This window comes from Carassius auratus, linkage group LG36F, assembly GCF_003368295.1.
Source record: "Carassius auratus strain Wakin linkage group LG36F, ASM336829v1, whole genome shotgun sequence".
NCBI classification, from domain to species: domain Eukaryota; kingdom Metazoa; phylum Chordata; class Actinopteri; order Cypriniformes; family Cyprinidae; genus Carassius; species Carassius auratus.
The window spans coordinates 1,836,606-1,856,021 of record NC_039295.1 but is presented as its reverse complement, the minus strand read 5'-3'; the positions used below and the strand labels follow the sequence as shown (position 1 = coordinate 1,856,021).

Sequence of the window (19,416 nt, the reverse complement as noted above, 5' to 3'; positions counted from 1 at the left end):
GTTTCTAAAACGTCTGTGTATTTTACAAATATTGCATTTAATGCACTTTATCTGTGATAAAGTATGCAAACACCACGTCACTAACGGGAGCTGAAGGTGTCCGGCTTGACATGTCTGTTTTTAACTCCGCCCCTAACTGCAAGCAGCTACTCTCGCCGATCGCCATCTGTAGCCGAGATTCAAGTCGAACGCACCCAATAATAGTCCTGAGAGCACCGACGCATTTCATAATAAAAGTCCCGATGCATAAGAGTCACGTGTAAGTATAAGCTGGATCAGCAGAGAAACGTTCCATAATAAGAGTCCTGAGAGCATGCGAGTCACGTGTCAGTCTGATGCTGAATCAGCAGCGAAGTCTTTCATAATAATAGTCCTGAGAGCAGCGACGTGTTTCATAATAAGAGTCCTGAGCTCAGGAGAGTCATGTGTCAGTCTGACTGAATCAGTGGCGACATATTTCATAATAAGAGTCCTGAGAGCATGAAAGTCACGAGTCAGTCTGATGCTGAATCAGCAGCAGTGCAGCGTTTCATATTAAGAGTCCTGAGAGCAGGAGAGTCACTTGTCAGTCTGACGCTGAATCAGCTGAGAAGCATTTCAAAACAAAAGTCCTGAGTGCAGCGATGCATTTCATAATACGAGTCCTGAGCACAGGCAAGTCACATGTCAGTATAATGCTGAATCAGCGGCGGTGCGTTTCATAATAAGAGCTGAATAATGAGCAGCGGGCTGTAAAACTTGTGTCAGCCTATTGATCTATAATTATTATATTGCTAGAATCCTTTACAATTTATCAAAATTTCATAAACAGGCATTATTTGCATGGTCATTAATCTTTAAGAACAATTTCTCCAATCACCAGCACTTCATTTGGAACAATCCAGACATTGTATAAAAGAGAAAATCTTTTCTCTATTTTTAATAGTTTAAGTTTTTTAGTAATTGGTTTGAGAAAAACATTTTGATTGTTTCCCAGTTATTTAACTCCAAAGAAGGTCTTATTTTAAATTACGAAGAAATTGTATATAAATTTGATTTCCCAGTAACTCCACTGTCATAAACGCTATTCCTAAAGGAGCTGTTATGCCTTTAAGGGACTCATTAGATCATCCAGCACTTTATCTTTATCTTTAGACCCATTTGAAATCCCAGTAGGAAAACTATGCTTTTTGTCACATCTTTCATGTAACTATAAGATTAGATGGCTCTTTCAAAAAGAGCTCGTTACAACTCCATATGTGATGTCTTATTGGAAGAATGTTTTTAAACATATTGACTGGAAAAACGTATGGACTCTGCCTTTGAAATATATAATAAGTGACAAGGTTAGAGAGATCTCATTCAAATTGATACACAGATTTTACCCAGCTAAAGTGTTTTCGAAAAGGTTTAAGTCGGACAAGGATACTGTTCTTCTTGTGGTGACCCTAATGAAACTGATGTACATATCTTTTGGGATTGTCCTCATACAGCTATTTTGGAATAAATTCTCTAATGTTATAAATCACAGTGTGCTCCAGGGTTTCTCTTTGGTTTGTAATGATGCATTGTTTGGCTTCTTTAATATACAAAAAGATCAAATTAATGAATTGTGTATCATTAACCTAATATTTCATCTTACAAAATTTAATATTCACCGCAGTAAATTCACTCATCAAAATTCTTTATATATTGTTTTTAAAAAAGAGGTTCAACTGTATAATCCAAAGTGTTTTTTCATGAAACGGCTTTCATTTTGTAGTCAAAAAGTAATATAAAAACAATATCAGTGATCAAATTCTTGTGGACTGTCCAGTGACATTGCTATAGTCCTCTCCCTGTAATCATAGCCAAGTTTAGCCAAATCAGTTCCCGTGAAGAAATAAACTCATCTACATCTTGGATGGACTGAGGGCAGGGCTGCAGAACAAAACTGGCTCAACTGGTATTTAAAGCTGAAAAGAAAGAGTGCACCTTACCCGGATGATGCACTTAAATTACCAAAAAACAAAGCGTGTAAGACTGAATACTTCATGCACTCAGCTGTCACAGCTTTACTTACGTATCTGCTTATAAATGATAACATAACCTTATAATTCATACACTACATACTTGAGTGTAGTGCATAAGTGTACATGAGGTGTGTATTGTGTCTCATTCGTGACACTCTTGAGTCATCTTTCAACATTTTGCATTTTCCGAAAAACTAGTTTATTTTGCATGAAACTCTGACATCCCATGTGACAAAACGTTATCAAAATAATTTTGATTTTACAGATCTTTTACAAATGTATATGCTAAATATATACTGTTTGACCTTATATGTGTCCCTGGAGCACAGAAGCAATCATCAGTAGCACAGGTATATTTGGAGCAACAATACATTGTATGAGTCACAATTATACATTTTTCTTTAAATCATTAGGATATTAAGTAAAGATCATGTTCCATGAAGATATTTAGTAAATTTGTTACTGTAAATATATCAAATCTTAATTTTTGATTAGTAATATGCATTGCTAAGAACTTCATTTGAACAATTTAAAGATGATTTTCTCAATATTGTGATTTTTTTTTGCTCCGTCAGTTTCCAGATTTATAATAGTTGTATCTCAGACAAATATTCTCCTCCTAACAAACCAGACATCAATAGAGATATGTTTTATTCAGCTTCAGATGAAGCATCCATCCCAATTTCAATATATTGACATTATGACTGGTTTTGTGCTCAAGGGTCACGTATGTGCTCATGACGTCACGAGCCTGCAGCTCTGCGCATGTCCAGCAGAGGGTGAGCGCGCTCCTGCTTCAGCTCTGTCTGTCAGACGAAGAAGAACATCACATGTGAGGTTTCGAGAGTGAAGACAGCACGCTGTATTTGGAGTTAAACCGCACACAGTGAGCAGCAGGATGAGTGTGTCCATGCCGCAGAAGCGCTATTACCGGCAGAGAGCGCACTCCAACCCCATCGCGGACCACAGCTTCCAGTAGTAAGAGCGCTCTCTCCTCGTGCTCTCTTTCTGTGTGTGTGTGTGTGTGTGTGTGTGTGTGTGTGTGTGTGTGTGTGTGTGTGTGTGTGTGTGTGTGTGAGAGAGATGATGATGATGATGATGATGTGTGTGTGTCGGTAGCCCGGTGTGCCCTGAGCAGATGGACTGGTCTCAGCTGTACCCGGAGTATTTCCGGCCGCTGGGCGGAAACGGGAAACCGGACAAACACAACGCGCAGGTGGAGTTCGCGGACATCGGCTGCGGATACGGAGGACTTCTGGGTAACCTGTACTTACTTATTTAACATTGGAGAAAATATCTAAGCATTGGGTTAATACAGGTGCTGGTCATATAATTAGAGTATCATCATTATTTCACTAATTCAATTTAAAAAGTGACACTTGTATATTATATTCATTCATTACACACAGACTGATATATTTCAAAGGTTTATTCCTTTTAATTTTGATCATTATAACTGACAACTATGGAAAATCCCAAATTCAGCATCTCAGAAAATTCTAATATAACTTAAGACCAATACAAAGAAAGTATTTTTAGAAATCTTGGCGAACTGAAAGTATGAAGATGAAAAGTATGAGCATGTACAGCACTCAATATTAGCTTCTTTTGTCTGAATGACTGCAGCAATGCGGCGTGGCATGGAGTGGATCAGTCTGTGGCACTGCTCAGGTGTTATGAGAGACCAGGTGTCTCTGATAGTGACCTTCAGCTCTTCTGCGTTGTTGGGTCTGACATATCGCATCTTCCTCTTCACAATACCCCACAGATTTTCTATGGGGTTAAGGTCAGGCGAGTGTGCAGTAGAGCTGTAATCGGGCCTTAAAAGTTAGGCCCGACAGGTTTCGGCCCGAGCCCGACAAGTACAGTTTGATTGACAGCTTTTTAAAAGCCCGAACACGTTTACAGCCTGACATTAATCAAATGTGCGCATACACAGCTCTTTTGCCTTTTGTCAAGAATGAGTCATTTATACATTTTTTAACATAATTTATTCATAACTAACGTAGACTAGACCACTTGGAATTTGGAATAAAGAAATAAAACAAGTCCTCTGTGCATCGTAACATCTCAGCACTCTATATAGACATAGGCTCATTTAACCTATAAATAGACCAACGCACCAATAAAAACCAGTCTTTTTTAACCAAGTAAATTAAGATACATTTTTAATTAAGATTGGTATTTGGCAATAACTAAATTAAGATAAAGGCTCCGCCGGATTTGCTTCTCCACTATCAGCTGACATTTAATAAAAGAATAATGCCAACATTAGCGTAAATACTCTGTCCACATTATGGCTTTAAGACTCAATGAATATATAGTTATCATTTGAAAAACCTTTTAGATTAGGCTAAACCTGCATGTTTTTGAGGAGGAAAATGATTGAATCCACTGTAGATGTCTTCAGCGCGCTCCTGCGCTCACTGATGATGTCGTTATTCTCATTATAAACAGGTCAACACTTTTCCACACCTCAGACTTTGCTTTAGTTGCCCTAACCGAAACGCATTACATGACCGGAGCACAAGCCCGAGCCCAAAGATCTTCAGCTCTAGTTTGCTGGCCAATTAAGAACAGGGACACCATGATCCTTAAACCACGTACTGGTAGCTGTAGCACTTTGTGCAGGTTCCAGGTCCCGACTTTTTGGTGATATTCTAATTATATGACCAGCACCTGTATAAAGCTAGAGAAGCACCAACTGCAGTTTCCTTGGTCGATTTTATTTAATTTTTTTAAAGTGTGACCTGCTGATACCCAATTTTGCCAAGTCCGATCTCTTTCTAAGAACTATAATTGATAACATATGCAAAAATACAAACAACAAAAAAATGTCAATGCAAAAATTTATTGACCTAAAAAAGTAATAATCATCACAATTCCCCCAATCTTGGACTAAGTTACAGCTATTTACACTGCAAAATATAAAATGCATAACGAATTTCATAAAAATTGTTGGTTTAAATATATTTTAAACACAAATAAGAAATGTTGGGAAAAACATGTAGAGAGTTTTAAATATGAAACCAAACCACCAGTAGGTGGCGCCAGATGACTGTTAGTCCTTCATTCAACAGATTTGTTCAAACAGCTGATTCATTCCTTTAATTAAAGTTGTTCGAAAACCAAAATGCATTCATGTCTTAATGCAACTTTGATTAATTGTTTAGATCCATTTCAAATGTTGACCCCTGGATATTCATAATGACACGAAAAATAGTATTAATACAAACAAGAGTAACAGACAATTAGTATGAGAAAGTGTTATTATTATTTTTTTCCATTAGGAAAAAGAAGACTATCATACATTTTTACCATGAAATACAGGGGAAAATTTAATTCAGCATTATAATAAGTTTGTATAAAATAATCTTGTCAGACATCTATCTACAACAAGAATCATTTGATGACGAAATAAATAAATAAAACACTATTTTTGTTAATGATCACTGCAGCAGTAAAATACTAATTAATTGTAATTTTTTAATTAAAATCTTTAATAATCTTTGACACTATCTTTCAAACCACTAGGTTATACCTGTTTATCAGCAAGACATTTTTCAGTATTATAACTCACTTTCTTTTCATTTTTTTTTTTCATAAATACAGGTCAAAATAATTCTTTACAAGAGCTGTTTGAATTATTAGACGCTTGCGTTTAATATGCATGTGTAATTTTATGCTTTTGTAGCCTAATTTAAAAAAAAAACAGCTCAAAATGAATAAGTGCACAGAAGATGAGTCACTGATTGGATTCATAGGGCTGTGTGTTTGTCATGTTAATGTTAATGTTTGTGTTGTGGACTGACTGTCATTGGTTAATGTAGTTACATCTTAGAGCTGCAAGAGGGCAACATTTAGCAGCACTGCTCTTAGATAGAGCCTCACGACTCACAGAGCTGGGGTCAGGATCAGTATGATCTCCTCCTCATCACAGGGAGAGCTGGTCTAAACCTCACAGTCTTCCCATCTACACTCTTAGGGTTGTATAGTAAACAAGAAGTGGATGTTTGTGGAAATGTAAGCATCAAATCTCTAAGGCTTGTCATGTCAAATCAAACTGTAGAAGCTTAAATCCTGTCAAAAACCAAATGTTGGTTAATGTTTTCTTTTCATTTCGTTTCCCTCTATCAAAACAAACTGAATACCTGTCTGAGAGTAATTTTCCCTTTTCTGAATGATCTGCACTGGCACACAACAAAGACTGCTCAAATTGAACAGATTTTGTACACTGTGTGAAAGTAACGTAACATTACTGTAACAAAAAAAAAATGATCCATGACATTTAATTCTAATTTGATTATTTTTTCTTCACCAGCACCTCTTGTTGAGGGACCTTTGATAACTCTGGCTGAGTGTGCAAGCAATGACCCATAGCTGTATCTCAAATACAGATAGAAATACATGCAAATAATGAATGAAGAACTAAAGAAGCCACAGTATGCTGAAAAGAACCGGAGGCCAAAATGAGAAGGGTTGCAACAAGTGAATAGTGCTCTTTACAGTAAAATGTTGCTGAATCTCTCTCTCTCTCTGTCTCTCTCTCTCTCTCTGTGTCTCTCTCTCTCTCTCTCTCTCTCTCTCTGTCTCTCTCTCTGTGTCTCTCTCTCTCTCCCTCTCTCTCTGTGTCTCTCTCTCTCTCCCTCTCTCTCTCTCTCTCTCCCTCTCTCTCTCTCTCTCTGTCTCTCTCTCTCTCTCTCTCTCTCTCTGTGTGTGTCTCTCTCTCTCTCTCTCTCTCTCTCTCTCTCTCTCTCTCTCTCTCTCCCTCTCTCTCTCTCTCTCTCTGTGTCTCTCTCTCTCTCCCTCTCTCTCTCTCTCTCTCCCTCTCTCTCTCTCTCTCTCTCTCTCTCTCTCTCTCTCAGTGGCGTTGTCGAAGCTGTTCCCCGAGCAGCTGATTCTGGGTCTGGAGATCCGGGTGAAGGTCTCAGACTACGTCCAGGACCGCATTCGCTCTCTGCGAGCGGCTGAGCCGGGCAGCTTCCAGAACATCGCCTGCCTGCGCAGCAACGCCATGAAGTACCTGCCCAACTTCTTCACCAAGGGACAGGTGTGTGGAGGCTTTCATTGTTTGCAGTGTGTATTAGCCACTGTGTGATGCTTGAGAGAGACCCGCTGTGGAGCTTAGATTGAGAGGTCTCCGTCTTTCTCATGAGCAGGTGTTCAGTTGGGCTGGCACCGTCCAAAACTCATCACAGGACTCTCCTCGTACATTTTCAACATTACAAGCTATAGTTTTACACATTACTCATTCTTAATAACTCGAGCAATGATACGAGGTATATGTATCCTATCTCTGAAAGGAACCGAGTGTCTTGATTGCATTTCTAATTGATCTGATAAAGCAGCATTTATTAGCGCAGCGCTGCTTTGTTTATCCCCTCATCAGTTCTGTTACTGAATGCCAAAAATGCAGCACTTTCACAGTTCAAACACACACTAAGAAAAAAGATTAATTGAATTTAGTTTTTTAAAGTTGAATAGATGCAATTCATTTATTTTAGATGCATTTTAATGAACAAATGTAGTTGAGTAACTTTCAGCATATATGTATTTTTTTAATTAAATGTACCTAAAATTGTTTGCAACCACTTATCTTAAAAAAAAAAAATTGTATAATTTTTTCAGTGCATAATGAAATGATCCTGATGCAAAGCTTGTTAGGCACAGTGAACCGCAGGCCTGTATTTCACCAATTCTTTGTCTTGTTGTAGCAGATATCATCAAGCCTCGGGACACACCAACACTAGAATCCACATGCTTTAGTTTCCACACCAGAATAAATACCTAAACACTTTCCCTACAGCTCTGCCTCGACTTGTCTTCAGGTCTTCTCTGCAGCAGATCTATATGGAGGTGTTTTAACAGCAGCAGGCCACTGATCTACTGAACATTAATAAACCTGGGATATGTCCAATCCAGCAGCACACTCTCTAAGCCATGGACTCGTATATTCAAAGACGCAATACTGAAGCAAAGACATGTTTTATGTGTAATGTCTAGTGCAAAGAAGATTGTCTAGACTTGCAGATGAGGGAAATAAAACAAGCCCTTTATAAGTTCACGGCCCAGCAGAGAAGAGGAAGATCCATCATGCACCTCACAAACCAGGGTCAGAAGACAGACTCCTAGAGCGGGTTCAGTCCTCACATCACCAGCCAATCAACTGATCCCCTCTCAATCATTATTCCTGGAAAAACGAAAGTTTAGCAAATCAAAGTAATTATCAACATGTAGAAACATGCACAAAACTGAAACAACAATTATGTCATAGAGCTCTAAAGAAGCCTGTTTCCATGAGGGGATACAATAAAGGGATTTGCAACCTTTGTATCCCATAATTCTGAGTTGATATCTCACAATTCAGACCTTTTCTTGTTATTCTGAGAAAAAAGTCAGATTGGTGAGCTATAAAGTTGCAATTCCTTTCATTATCCCATGATGGAAACAAGCTTTCATCAAGGTCACTGAATCTCTTCAATTATCAGACGATTTGACCTTTCGTGACGATCCTTTCTTTTATTTTGAAAGGTGATCTTATTTATCTCTTCCTATCAAAAATCAGCAGAAATCTCAAAAGCCTGATCTGGGCAATTCCAGTTTAACAGCTGCTTTTGTAATGAACTAAATGTGTAACTGCAAATGATAAAAAAACAACAACTGCACGAGTGGAACTTCACTGGAATCTTTCAGTGTTACATATTCTTAGTTGATAAGAAACAAAGTATCATCTTTCAAATTATATCCATTCTTTTTTTTTTTTTTTCTTGGAAATGTAAACAATAAATGCTGTTTTGGTGCTCTTTGATGTGGCGATACAAACTGCTGTAAACACCACAGTTCAAACTAGAAAATTTTAATTATAACAATTTATATAAAGAAAAAAAGAGCAGTTTATCCAGTAAACCACTGTTTAGTTAAACAACAGCATGTTTAGTTTTTCCCTCTCTGTACTGAAATCATACCGAACCCTGACGTAAAAACTGAGGTACGAGAAGAAGCTCGTTGTAGTCCCTACAAGCCGTAACTGTACACATTAAACTAACGTAACTTTAAAAGACCATCTCTGTTCGCATTGAACTTTCAGCATTGTAACTTTGCAGATGTTGTTAATGCTCAAACAGCAACATTACACACTTACTAACCTTAAAAAAGTGGAGTCCCAATCAACCACACCTTTAAAATGCTTTGTGCCATATTTATTTTGTAGAAAATGCCAGGCTTACATCCTGACTGTAGTGTTGTGTAGTTACTTTTTTTCACTAATGAGTCTGTAGCCTCACTTGACTTCAGTCATGCATCATTAAATTGCAATAACTGTTCGCGGAGATGCACAAAGTTAAAGGGACAAAGTCTTTCATAGCTCGAACATCCGTAACTCCACCGAAACCAAAACATGTCTGCGTCTCAGGGATGTAAATAATACCGTCACCACACCTGAACATGACAAGAGGATGAAACGAATGAGACTGAACTGATCCTTCAGAGCCGGAGGGCTTTTGGCATGAAACGTACATGCACAACCCAAAAGCAGACCCACAGTTCTATTTACAGCACCCTTCTCGCTGCTTTCTTTTAGTAAAGCCTTAATTAAAACAAAGTGTGTTTTCCACCTTGTGAGATAGGGCTTAAAAAGACAGCCAGAGGCCCTGTTGCTCCCAGTAATTATCCTACAGTTTGTCTTTATTTATTTGGCTAATAAAAACCAGTGTGCAGAGTTATTCTAATATTAGCAGCTGTGTAATAAACGCTCAGAAAGCGGGGAATTCCAGGCCAGCAGCAGGTTAGTCCTCAACCCCTCACACGTCTGCATGGGCTTCAGTGAGCAGAAATTTGGGTTTCGTGCTCCAGAGCACAAGCCATCACTGGGTCACGAGGGACAGCAGCTTCTTTAAAGCTGGAAGCACAGCGTTTGAGAAGCAGAATAGCTTGACAATTTCTGCTCTTGTCTGGCGGCAGTGCATTGCTTCTGCACAGGGCTACAGGTCTAAGTTCTGCCTTCTCTTGGGCGTTTGAGGACTCCAGCATGCGGAGTCTCTCGAGGAGAAGCACATCGGGAATATAACCACGGTAGAGACAAGACTTAATTAGCTTCAGGTGCACCTTATCACATGCCACCAGTCCTGTTTGCAACGCTGCCCTCCTCTCTCACACCTACTCCCTTTGGGAACCTGGTAAAGGGGGTGATCTAAGATGTTTAGTCTTATACAACCCCCTCACCCCCTAAGCATCGTCCCCGCCATATGGCCTCCAGCTTTTCCTTGCACCGAACACCTGGGAGTGCTCCCTCCTCAAGCCGGCTCCATGTGGAGAGGGCAGACCAGGGATATCTGTCCAGGCAGCTCTTCTTCTAACATCATGCCGGAGAAACATCTTTATTGATTCTCCGTCCAAGACCGGGCTTTCACATACATTTACAAACAAGAAAGGACGATGCCATCGGCTGCTGCGCTGTGCAATGCAAGATGGTGGGTATGGCATCAGGCCTTTTAGAGACCAACAAAATATTAAAATGGGAAAGAAGAATAGTAGTGTCCCTACTGATATTAAGAGTTGTGAAGGGTTTCCGAGGGGATTCGGATTCCACTATTCAGTCCGGGGGAACCATGGCACTTCAGTGGCAGGATAGTCTCAGTCTCAGACATCACACCAATGGATCGTTGGCTAAACATCTGATGCATATTGTACAGAAGATTGGAAAGACTGGAATCTCAAGTTCAAGAGTTTCATCATTGGATTGGATAAATTATTCAGGATTTCTGGGAGGTGTCTGTGTATGGTTCTTTAACATTCTGCCTGGAAACAAAGATGCCATGATGCCAAACCCCCTTAGAAAGAAGAAAATCACCACGTTTACAATTGTGACGATGATTGCTTATCATGATCAACTAAATGCTGGATTTTCAAAAGCCTGTGAAAAATTGAAAGTTTGTGGCATATAACCTTTTAAATATGTCCATAAGTTTTACACACAGGTCTGTTATTGTAGGGACATTTCCATATCCCTAAACATGACGTGGCACAATACTACCGGTAAACGTGATTGGTTGTTTTACCGGTCACTCCTATGGCCTCTTGGGCAGGCTTGGCCATTCCAAGCAGCGGAGGTTCCCAGACCTTCTGCCGTTATTTCAGCATGGGGCTCAGGGTCCAGTGAATCTGGTGATACTTGAATCCTTCCCCGCTCCCCTGCTGGACCTATGAGGATAGAAATAGTAGACACCCACATTGACAAGTTCTTGTGTGGGGAAAGTTCATACGAGTACAAAGACATTATCACTGTTAACACTGGAAAGAAAAAGTGCAGACACTAGATAAGGATGTATCATTCTAGTGAGCCTGTGTTTGTGCACACTTGATGTGTTCCAGACTGGATAAATCCACCTCAGAAGGGTGAGAACAATCATGGCCACCATATTGAGCGGCTGTTTTAAACCAAGGTGCTCAAACCTGGCCACTGAGGGAATTCAAGAGGTACAACTAATCAGCACTTTGCCACCAAAGCCCCGTTCACACTGCCATTCCGGCAAATACAGGGGTAAAGTGTTCCTGTAATTGTTCCCTGGTCGCTAGATTTATGTAACGACACATGACATCAGCGCGTGACGTGTAATGTACGAGTCGACAACGCTTGGCACGTTATACTTTAACTGAAGCAAGCAAGTGATCTCGGCGTCAGCGCGGAAAGTGAGGAACTAACTGATCTCTGCTTCATTACAGTTTGCACATATGTTTTCGTCGCGAATGTTGATCTTCCTTCAAAACAGCCGGTAAAAGAGTCGCGCGATAACGCGCGTCATCACTTACGGAATTAGATCTGCCATTTGTTCACACAGCGCTCGTTCCGGATCGATTACCGAAATGTTACTAGGTCCCCGACCCGGGTTCAATTCGGTAATCAATTCCGGGACGTGGTTGCTTTCACACAGAAGGTGACCAGGCAGTTTTAACGGGAATATTGCGGGTCCGACGTGCAGTGTGAAAGGGGCTCAAATGTTACATTATCCATTATTTACTCTATAGTCCCCAATATAAAGTTTTTCGTTCATTGCTACCCACTGTGCTGGGTTGTTTTAAGTCATCTATTGTTTAAAAATTATTATATCGTGGCTTAAAATGGACTGGAAATAAAAAATCACACAGAACAACAATCAAAATATGAACATTACACTCTAAATAAATGCTGGGTTATTTTTCTCACCCAAATTCTGGGTTCAGACTGTTGGGTCTTTTTATTATAGACTAGGGATGCACCGTTCATGTTTTTTCATGGCCGATTCCGATACTGATTTTTTTACTAGAAAATTGGCCGATTCCGATACCGATTTCCGTTTTTTTTTTTTTTTTAATCAACAAACAAGAAAGAAGGAAAGTGTGCATAAACAAGATATTTGGTATTTAATAGGCTAAACTGGCTTTTGGCTATTGAAAACAATAACTGTAACCATCTGAAATTAACAGCAGTAACTGCACAATTAAGTAGCCTACATTCAATACAAACATAGATGGTACAGACATCAGCATTTAGCTTTGGTTTTTGAATTGGGTTGAAACTACATAGAAGTGGCCTTAAATTAAAAGATTAACTGTAACCATGTGAAATTAAAGGCAACAACTGCATAGTTCTAGATTCAAGATTTTTATTCGTCACATACAACATTATATATAGCATATATAACCAGCAGTGAAATGTGAGTCAGGTCCGCTCCATGGACATTGCAATTATTAAAGAAAACAACACAGATGAAAATATACATAAATATAGCCATGTAGGAATGAAATAAAAGTAAACAATAAAAATACAAGAATAAAATATAAAAAAAATTCTACAGTCCAAAAAACACAATCAACACACATTCAATAAGATGTTTCTTAATCAGCATTCAGTATTTTAGTTTTTAAATTTGGTTTTAAAAAAAAAGGTCTTTACCAGTGAGACTAAATAAAAGTATGCTATATAAATACATTTTCCAAAATGTTAAAATAAAATAATGTTTGTGCGAATAAAACAAAGATACAAAGTTTTTCATTCATCCAATTAAAAAAAAAAATTAGGGTAAAGATTCACTATATTTTTTTACTTGAGCCAATGAAAAATAAATAACTTATTGTCTCAAGTAAAACAATATAGATGTGAATCATTACCCTAAAATGTTTTAATTGGATGAATGAAACACTTTTTTTTTGAGTGTGCTACAGCAGGTGATTTTTAAATCAAATAAAGTCTATGAAATTTTAAGGTAAAATAAAAATAATCATCCTAATGCAGAACTGATGTTTATTTCTGGCTTTTCAAACGTGTATGCAAGTTCTAATAATAATTATAAAAAAAAACCATTTCAGTTTTGTCACAGTTTAGTCCGTTTTGTTTCTCATCCAACACGTGAGAAGTTGAGCTGAACATCTCTTCACGGTCTACCCGTGTTCAGAGCGCGGACCGGTACAGTATACGCTCGCGAGCGCTATGACATAGCGAACGATTACAATGTAGTCTGTGACTCTGTGCACGCGAGCACACTTCCGGAAAAATCGGCCGGAAAAAGACCAAAAACGGCCGGTTCCAATTTATGGCCGGTCAACCGGTGCATCCCTATTATAGACTGCTGTTGTGCTCACTGTGAAGTTTTGAAAAAGTGACATAAGTATTAACCAATGGGTCCTAGTGACAGTACAGTGTGACACCTTGTAATTATCTGTAAAATTTAACTCAGAAAAAAAATTATATATACACTCACCTAAACGATTAATTAGGAACACCTGTTCAATTTCTCATTAATGCAATTATCTGATCAACCAGTCACATGGCAGTAGCTTCAATGCATTTAGGGGTGTGGTCCTGGTCAAGACAATCTCCTGAACTCCAAACTGAATGTCAGAATGGGAAAGAAAGGTGATTTAAGCAATTTTGAGCGTGGCATGGTTGTTGATGCCAGATGGGCCGGTCTGAGTATTTCACAATCTGCTCAGTTACTGGGATTTTCACGCACAACCATTTCTAGGGTTTACAAAGAATGGTGTGAAAAGGGAAAAACATCCAGTATGCGGCTGTCCTGTGGGAGAAAATGCCTTGTTGATGCTAGAGGTCAGAGGAGAATGGGCCGACTGATTCAAGCTGATAGAAGAGCAACTTTGACTGAAATAATTATTCGTTACAACCGAGGTATGCAGCAAAGCATTTGTGAAGCCACGACACACACAACCTTGAGGCGGATGGGCTACAACAGCAGAAGACCCCACCGGGCACTCATCTCCACTACAAATAGGAAAAAGAGGCTACAATTAGCATGAGCTCAACAAAATCGGACCGTTGGAGACTGGAAAAATGTTGCCTGGTCTGATGAGTCTCTGATGATTTCTGTTGAGACATTCAGATGGTAGAGTCAGAATTTGGCGTAAAAGAGAATGAGAACATGGATCCATCATGCCTTGTTACCACTGGGCTGGCTGCTGGTGGTGGGGGTGTAATAGTAATAGTAGTAGTAGTAGCCCTTTATTGTCACTAGTCACAAGTACCAGCGAAATTAGCCATCAACCTGTCCATACATACACAACATACATACAATGGGGTAGACAGAACAGGAAGACAGGGAATTGAGGAAGAAATACAGCATAAAATTGGGAAAGTGAGGAGAAAAAAAACCAACACCCATATTATGCTCCTTTTGGGAATACAGTATGGGAATATGAAAAACACCTCAGCAACAAAAGCACATAATCACCATAAACACACAACTTTGCAACTGGGGATGGTAATTGGGGGGGGGGGTCGAGGTAATCCAGTGCAGGCAGCAGCCGTCCAAACCTGAAACTAGAAAGCGCTGGTCATGGACCCGCTGGACAGACTGGCGGTACAAAGTGGCGAAGGTGAGGGATGGGGTGGGGAGGTGAGTGCATATCTGTGTGAGAGTTTGTGTATTAGAAGGCCTGGACAGTTGTGATTCTCTCTGGATGCCTCAGTCCGCAGATTATACAGCGTCACAGCAATTCGCCATGGAGACAGCCTTGGTCAGGTCCTAGACAGAGTCAACAATCAGCAGGTGTCTGTGGGAAACGGGTTGAGGAACGCAGAGCGTCTTGTTACCATGCTTTCCAAGGGGAAAATTTGTTATCCAGCCAAGGCCAAGCTGGGAGTGGAGCTGAAAGAAGATAAGATACCAGTTGTTTTGGTCTAGTAGCCACATTCCAATTTAACGGTCACTATGATTGTCTTTTTTGGTCTCCAAATCCTCCAATTTCCTTTCCAAAGCCGTGAGCTTCACCGTGATGGTATCCATATTGCGGTTAATAGTCTCAGTCTCAATGCTGACCGCTCTGCCCACTGCTTCAATCATGATGGGCAGCCTTGTGAGGCTTTGGATAGCTGTTCCCGTCTTCTGAATTTTCCGATAACCCCGGGCAAAGCCTAATCCAATCAGCAGAAGACCTGTTATCATGGTTCCTAATAGGTAGATGTCTTCAATGTCCTCCACGGAAAGAGGCAGCAGACACACGACTCGCCAAATCTCCCACGCGTCCATCGTGTAGCCAGCTGCAAACGTTCCGGCAGGGCAGTCAGGTTCCCCCGAACCCAAGCTCCTCGTCCAGAAGATGGTGTCAATTGCATTGAGAGACCAATTGTTTTTAGTTTAGGCAAGCAGTGCAGAGAGAGTCTCTCAAAGTAGACAAGACGAGACAGGTGAAGCAGGCAAGGCAGGGGAGGAGAGGAAAGAAATGTGACCACCTCCGTTGAGAGCTGAAGTAGAAGATGTGGGGGATGTTTTCTTGGCACACTTTAGGCCCCTTAATGCCATTTCGTTTAAATGCCACGGCCTACCTGAGCATTGTTTCTGACCATGTCCATCCCTTTATGACCACCATGTCCCCATCCTCCGATGGCTACTTCCAGCAGGATAATGCACCGTGTCACAAAGCTCAAATCATTTCAAATTGGTTTCTTGAACATGACCATGAGTTCACTTTACTAAAATGGCCCCCACAGTCACCAGATCTCAACCCAATCTTTGGGATGTGGTGGAACGGGAACTTTGTGCCCTGGATGGTCCCACAAATCTCCATCAACTGCAAGATGCTATCTTATCAATATGGGCCAACATCTCTAAAGAATGCTTTCAGCACCTTGTTGAATCAATGCCACGTATAATTAAGGCAGTTCTGAAGCTGAAAGGGGGTCAAACACAGTATTAGTATGGTGTTCCTAATAATCCTTTATGTGAGTGTATGTATATATTCATTCTAATTATTCCTGCCATTAGAAAGTTATGGTTTGTCCTCTATTTAATAGTATGTGCACTTACTTGCACCTACAGTGTGCTTGTTACAAATAACTCCTCTCTGTCGTTCGCAGCTCAGCAAGATGTTCTTTCTCTTTCCGGATCCACACTTCAAGAAAACCAAGCACAAGTGGCGCATTATTAGCCCTACGTTACTGGCGGAGTATGCATACACACTCAGAGTCGGGGTAAGAGCACTTTCCTCTTTAATGAGCCATTTAAAATAAATGAATGCACGATGTCGAGCACAAGACTTTAATTGCCCGCACATTTTGCACCGGTTTAAATCCTTAATTAACCCGCAGCACTGACCTGAACGCACCTCCCTCCCGCAGTCAGAGCAGTACAGCTTTCAGTCCTTTAATGTGTAAATGCTCTTTGTCAGGCCTTGTAGAGCATCCATTTTTATTTATTTGCTTTACCTTAGTGTTATTCATATGGTATGACAGGAAACGTGTCATACTATCTCTGTATGGCCTCTCGTGTGGCACATCTGTCTGAAGGTGTGTGTGTGTGTGTGTGTGTGTGTGCGTGTGACGGTGCTGGGGGAGGTCGATGAGAACAGAACAATGCCAGGCTTGTGTTTGTGATGGTGGGTTATTAATGCAGACTGACTGCACAGTCAGCAGTGTATATGGAGGTCTGGCCTCAGTGAAGATGGAAGCGGCGAGGACAAAGGTAACATGAGGTGTGTTGAGACTCAATTAACGTCAAATAAAGTTTCCCACTGCTGGTAAGAGCGAAGGGGCTGCTGAAGACCTGTGTCACTTCCCAGAATCTCATCTTCTCATTATTCTGTCTGCGCTGTCTACAGAGTAAACGCCAATGACACGGCCGATAAGATCCCGTGTTTGCTCTGCTGCTATTTTGACCCTCTCTGTCATGGAAATCTGTTACAGTTCAAAGTATTTAAGGCAGGACCGTGGCATTGATTTTCATGTAAAATGTGCTGGGCAAGAGTCAAATCAATAGTTCAGATGAAGCGATGCAGAGGTGTGTGTTGTGTGTGCACGTCCTGAACGGCTCTGCAGGGAAATTCTCATTTAAAGGGGGCATCGGATGCTAAATTAACACTTACATGTTGTTTGAACATAAATGTGTGTTGGCAGTGTGTGAACACATCCACCCTATAAGGATAAAATCCACCCAGAGGTATTCTTCTAATCTCTATAAATAATATCCCCACATCTGTGTCGCCGAAGACGGCTTTTATTTTTGAAGGAAGTGCGCCCCCGATCTGCCGAAATGCATTTGTTTGCGCAAATTGTTCATGATGTAGTTTCACCTCTAGAGGAAGTTTTTTTGCAAATCGCCTTTCTTATTAATGCGCTAATAAGTAAGTTCTGTGGCCCCAGAGAGGGGCGGGGCCAGCAGAGCTCATTAGCATTTAAAGAGGCATGCACTGAAACGGCTTGCTGAAAACAGCTGATTTTGACAGGGTAAAAGGGTGTTGTTCTACACAATCTTTGAAAGATTTTAACAAAGTATGTTACAGACTTTTGATTAAGACCCTAAAGAATTAACTTGTAGAAAATGGGCATCTGAAGACCCCTTTAATCATTCAGTGAATGAACGTGTGGTGGCCAGTCCTTCAATGTGTGTTCTGTTGGTCTTGGTGTTCCTGTGCAGGGTTTAGTGTACACAAACACTGATGTTGAGGAGGTTCACCACTGGATCGTCAAACACTTCAGCGATCATCCTCTCTTCTGCAGAGTGTCTGATCAAGAACTGGTACGTTTACATCGACTTAAGACCCAAGACCTCATTTATTAAGCCTGAATTCCTGAACACAGGAATCGTATTAAAGCACGTTGATTGTATTTGTGTGTTGGGTTGGTTAACGTGATATTTGGTCTGATTGCGTCGCAGGCTGATGACATCATCATTAGTCATCTGGGGACGTGTACGGAGGAGGGAAAGAAGGTCCAGAGGAACGGAGGCAAGAATTTCTTAGCAGTTTTCCGCAGGGTGGAAGATCCTCAAACGTGACGCTCCACGGATGAAGCCGTCGCACTCTTCTGTTTCCAATGATTTGATTATCAGCAAGCAAAATGAACACCGTTCGTGACATTTTCTTTATATTAAATGTTTGTTATATTAAGTGCCTCTCTCTGTTTTTTCGATTTACATATCGATGCAAATAAACTCATACTTTATGATCCTTTTGAGTTTGCTGAACACCGTACTGAGAGTTTCATTATGAGGCTTCTGTGGTGTTCTCATACAAGTGAGTTTAAACATAAACAAACACACATAAGCAGTGAATGGGTGCCGTCGGAATGAGAGTCTGATAAAAACATCCCAATAATCCACAGCACTCCAGTCCATCAGTGAACATCTGGAGAAGACGAAAGATGAAACACATCCAGCGTGAAGATGTTTTTAACTCAAACACATAGAGTCTATAATCCATGATAACACTTCCTCCAGTGAAAAGTGTTCTGGTCTGAATCAGGAGAGAAATCTGCACAGATCAAGCAGCGTTTAAACAGATCTAAACTAATATGTGAGAGACAACAGGAGATGCTCTTTTTTTGGAAGTGTGATGGATTGTGGACTCATATTTGAGTTAAAAGCATCTTAATGCTGGATGTTTCATCTTTTGTCTTCTCCAGATGTTCACTGATGGACTGGAGTGCTGTGGATTATTAGGATGTTTTTATCAGCTGATCTTGAGGGTGAGCACATTATTTTCATTTTTTGGCCAAGCTATTCTTTAAAGAGCATTGGCCAAATCCAAATTCAGTGTTTCTGAGCTCGCTGCAGCACACACATGTTGGTATGGTCACATGTACCTGAGCAATGACAGAGTAAATGTTTGCACATGCGAGCGCTCTTGAGATCAAACACACGTGCGTTCAGACCGCAGGATCCTTGACACGTCTGATGGTCAATCATCTCTCAGACTCTGAAATACTGCAGCACAGAACGTGTTCAGTTCAGTTCCTGCTGCTCATGAATCACATCAGACACATGTTCACACCGCAGCTCAATAAGACCATAACTCTTATTTCATGTGTACACACAGTTCAGTTATTTATGATGTGTTCTGCCATGTGTCATGTTGGCTGCTTTGAGCTGCATTACATCTTCAGGAGTGACTCCTAAATTACATACACATAGCAGTTCAACAGATTCATTTCTGTCACTTGCAT

The 19,416-nt window shown here is 40.4% G+C and overlaps 1 protein-coding gene across 1 annotated transcript; it reads left to right on the top strand.

The window, feature by feature from the left end:
- Window positions 1-2,713: 2,713 nt before the first annotated feature.
- mettl1 (methyltransferase 1, tRNA methylguanosine) lies at window positions 2,714-18,420 on the top strand. The gene is made up of 6 exons (XM_026240817.1): window positions 2,714-2,969; window positions 3,111-3,250; window positions 6,857-7,041; window positions 16,336-16,449; window positions 17,891-17,992; window positions 18,131-18,420. The coding sequence occupies exons 1-6, from the start codon at window positions 2,890-2,892 to the stop codon at window positions 18,248-18,250; spliced, it is 741 nt and encodes a 246-aa protein (XP_026096602.1). The 5' UTR covers window positions 2,714-2,889; the 3' UTR covers window positions 18,251-18,420.
- The last annotated feature ends 996 nt before the right edge of the window (window positions 18,421-19,416 follow it).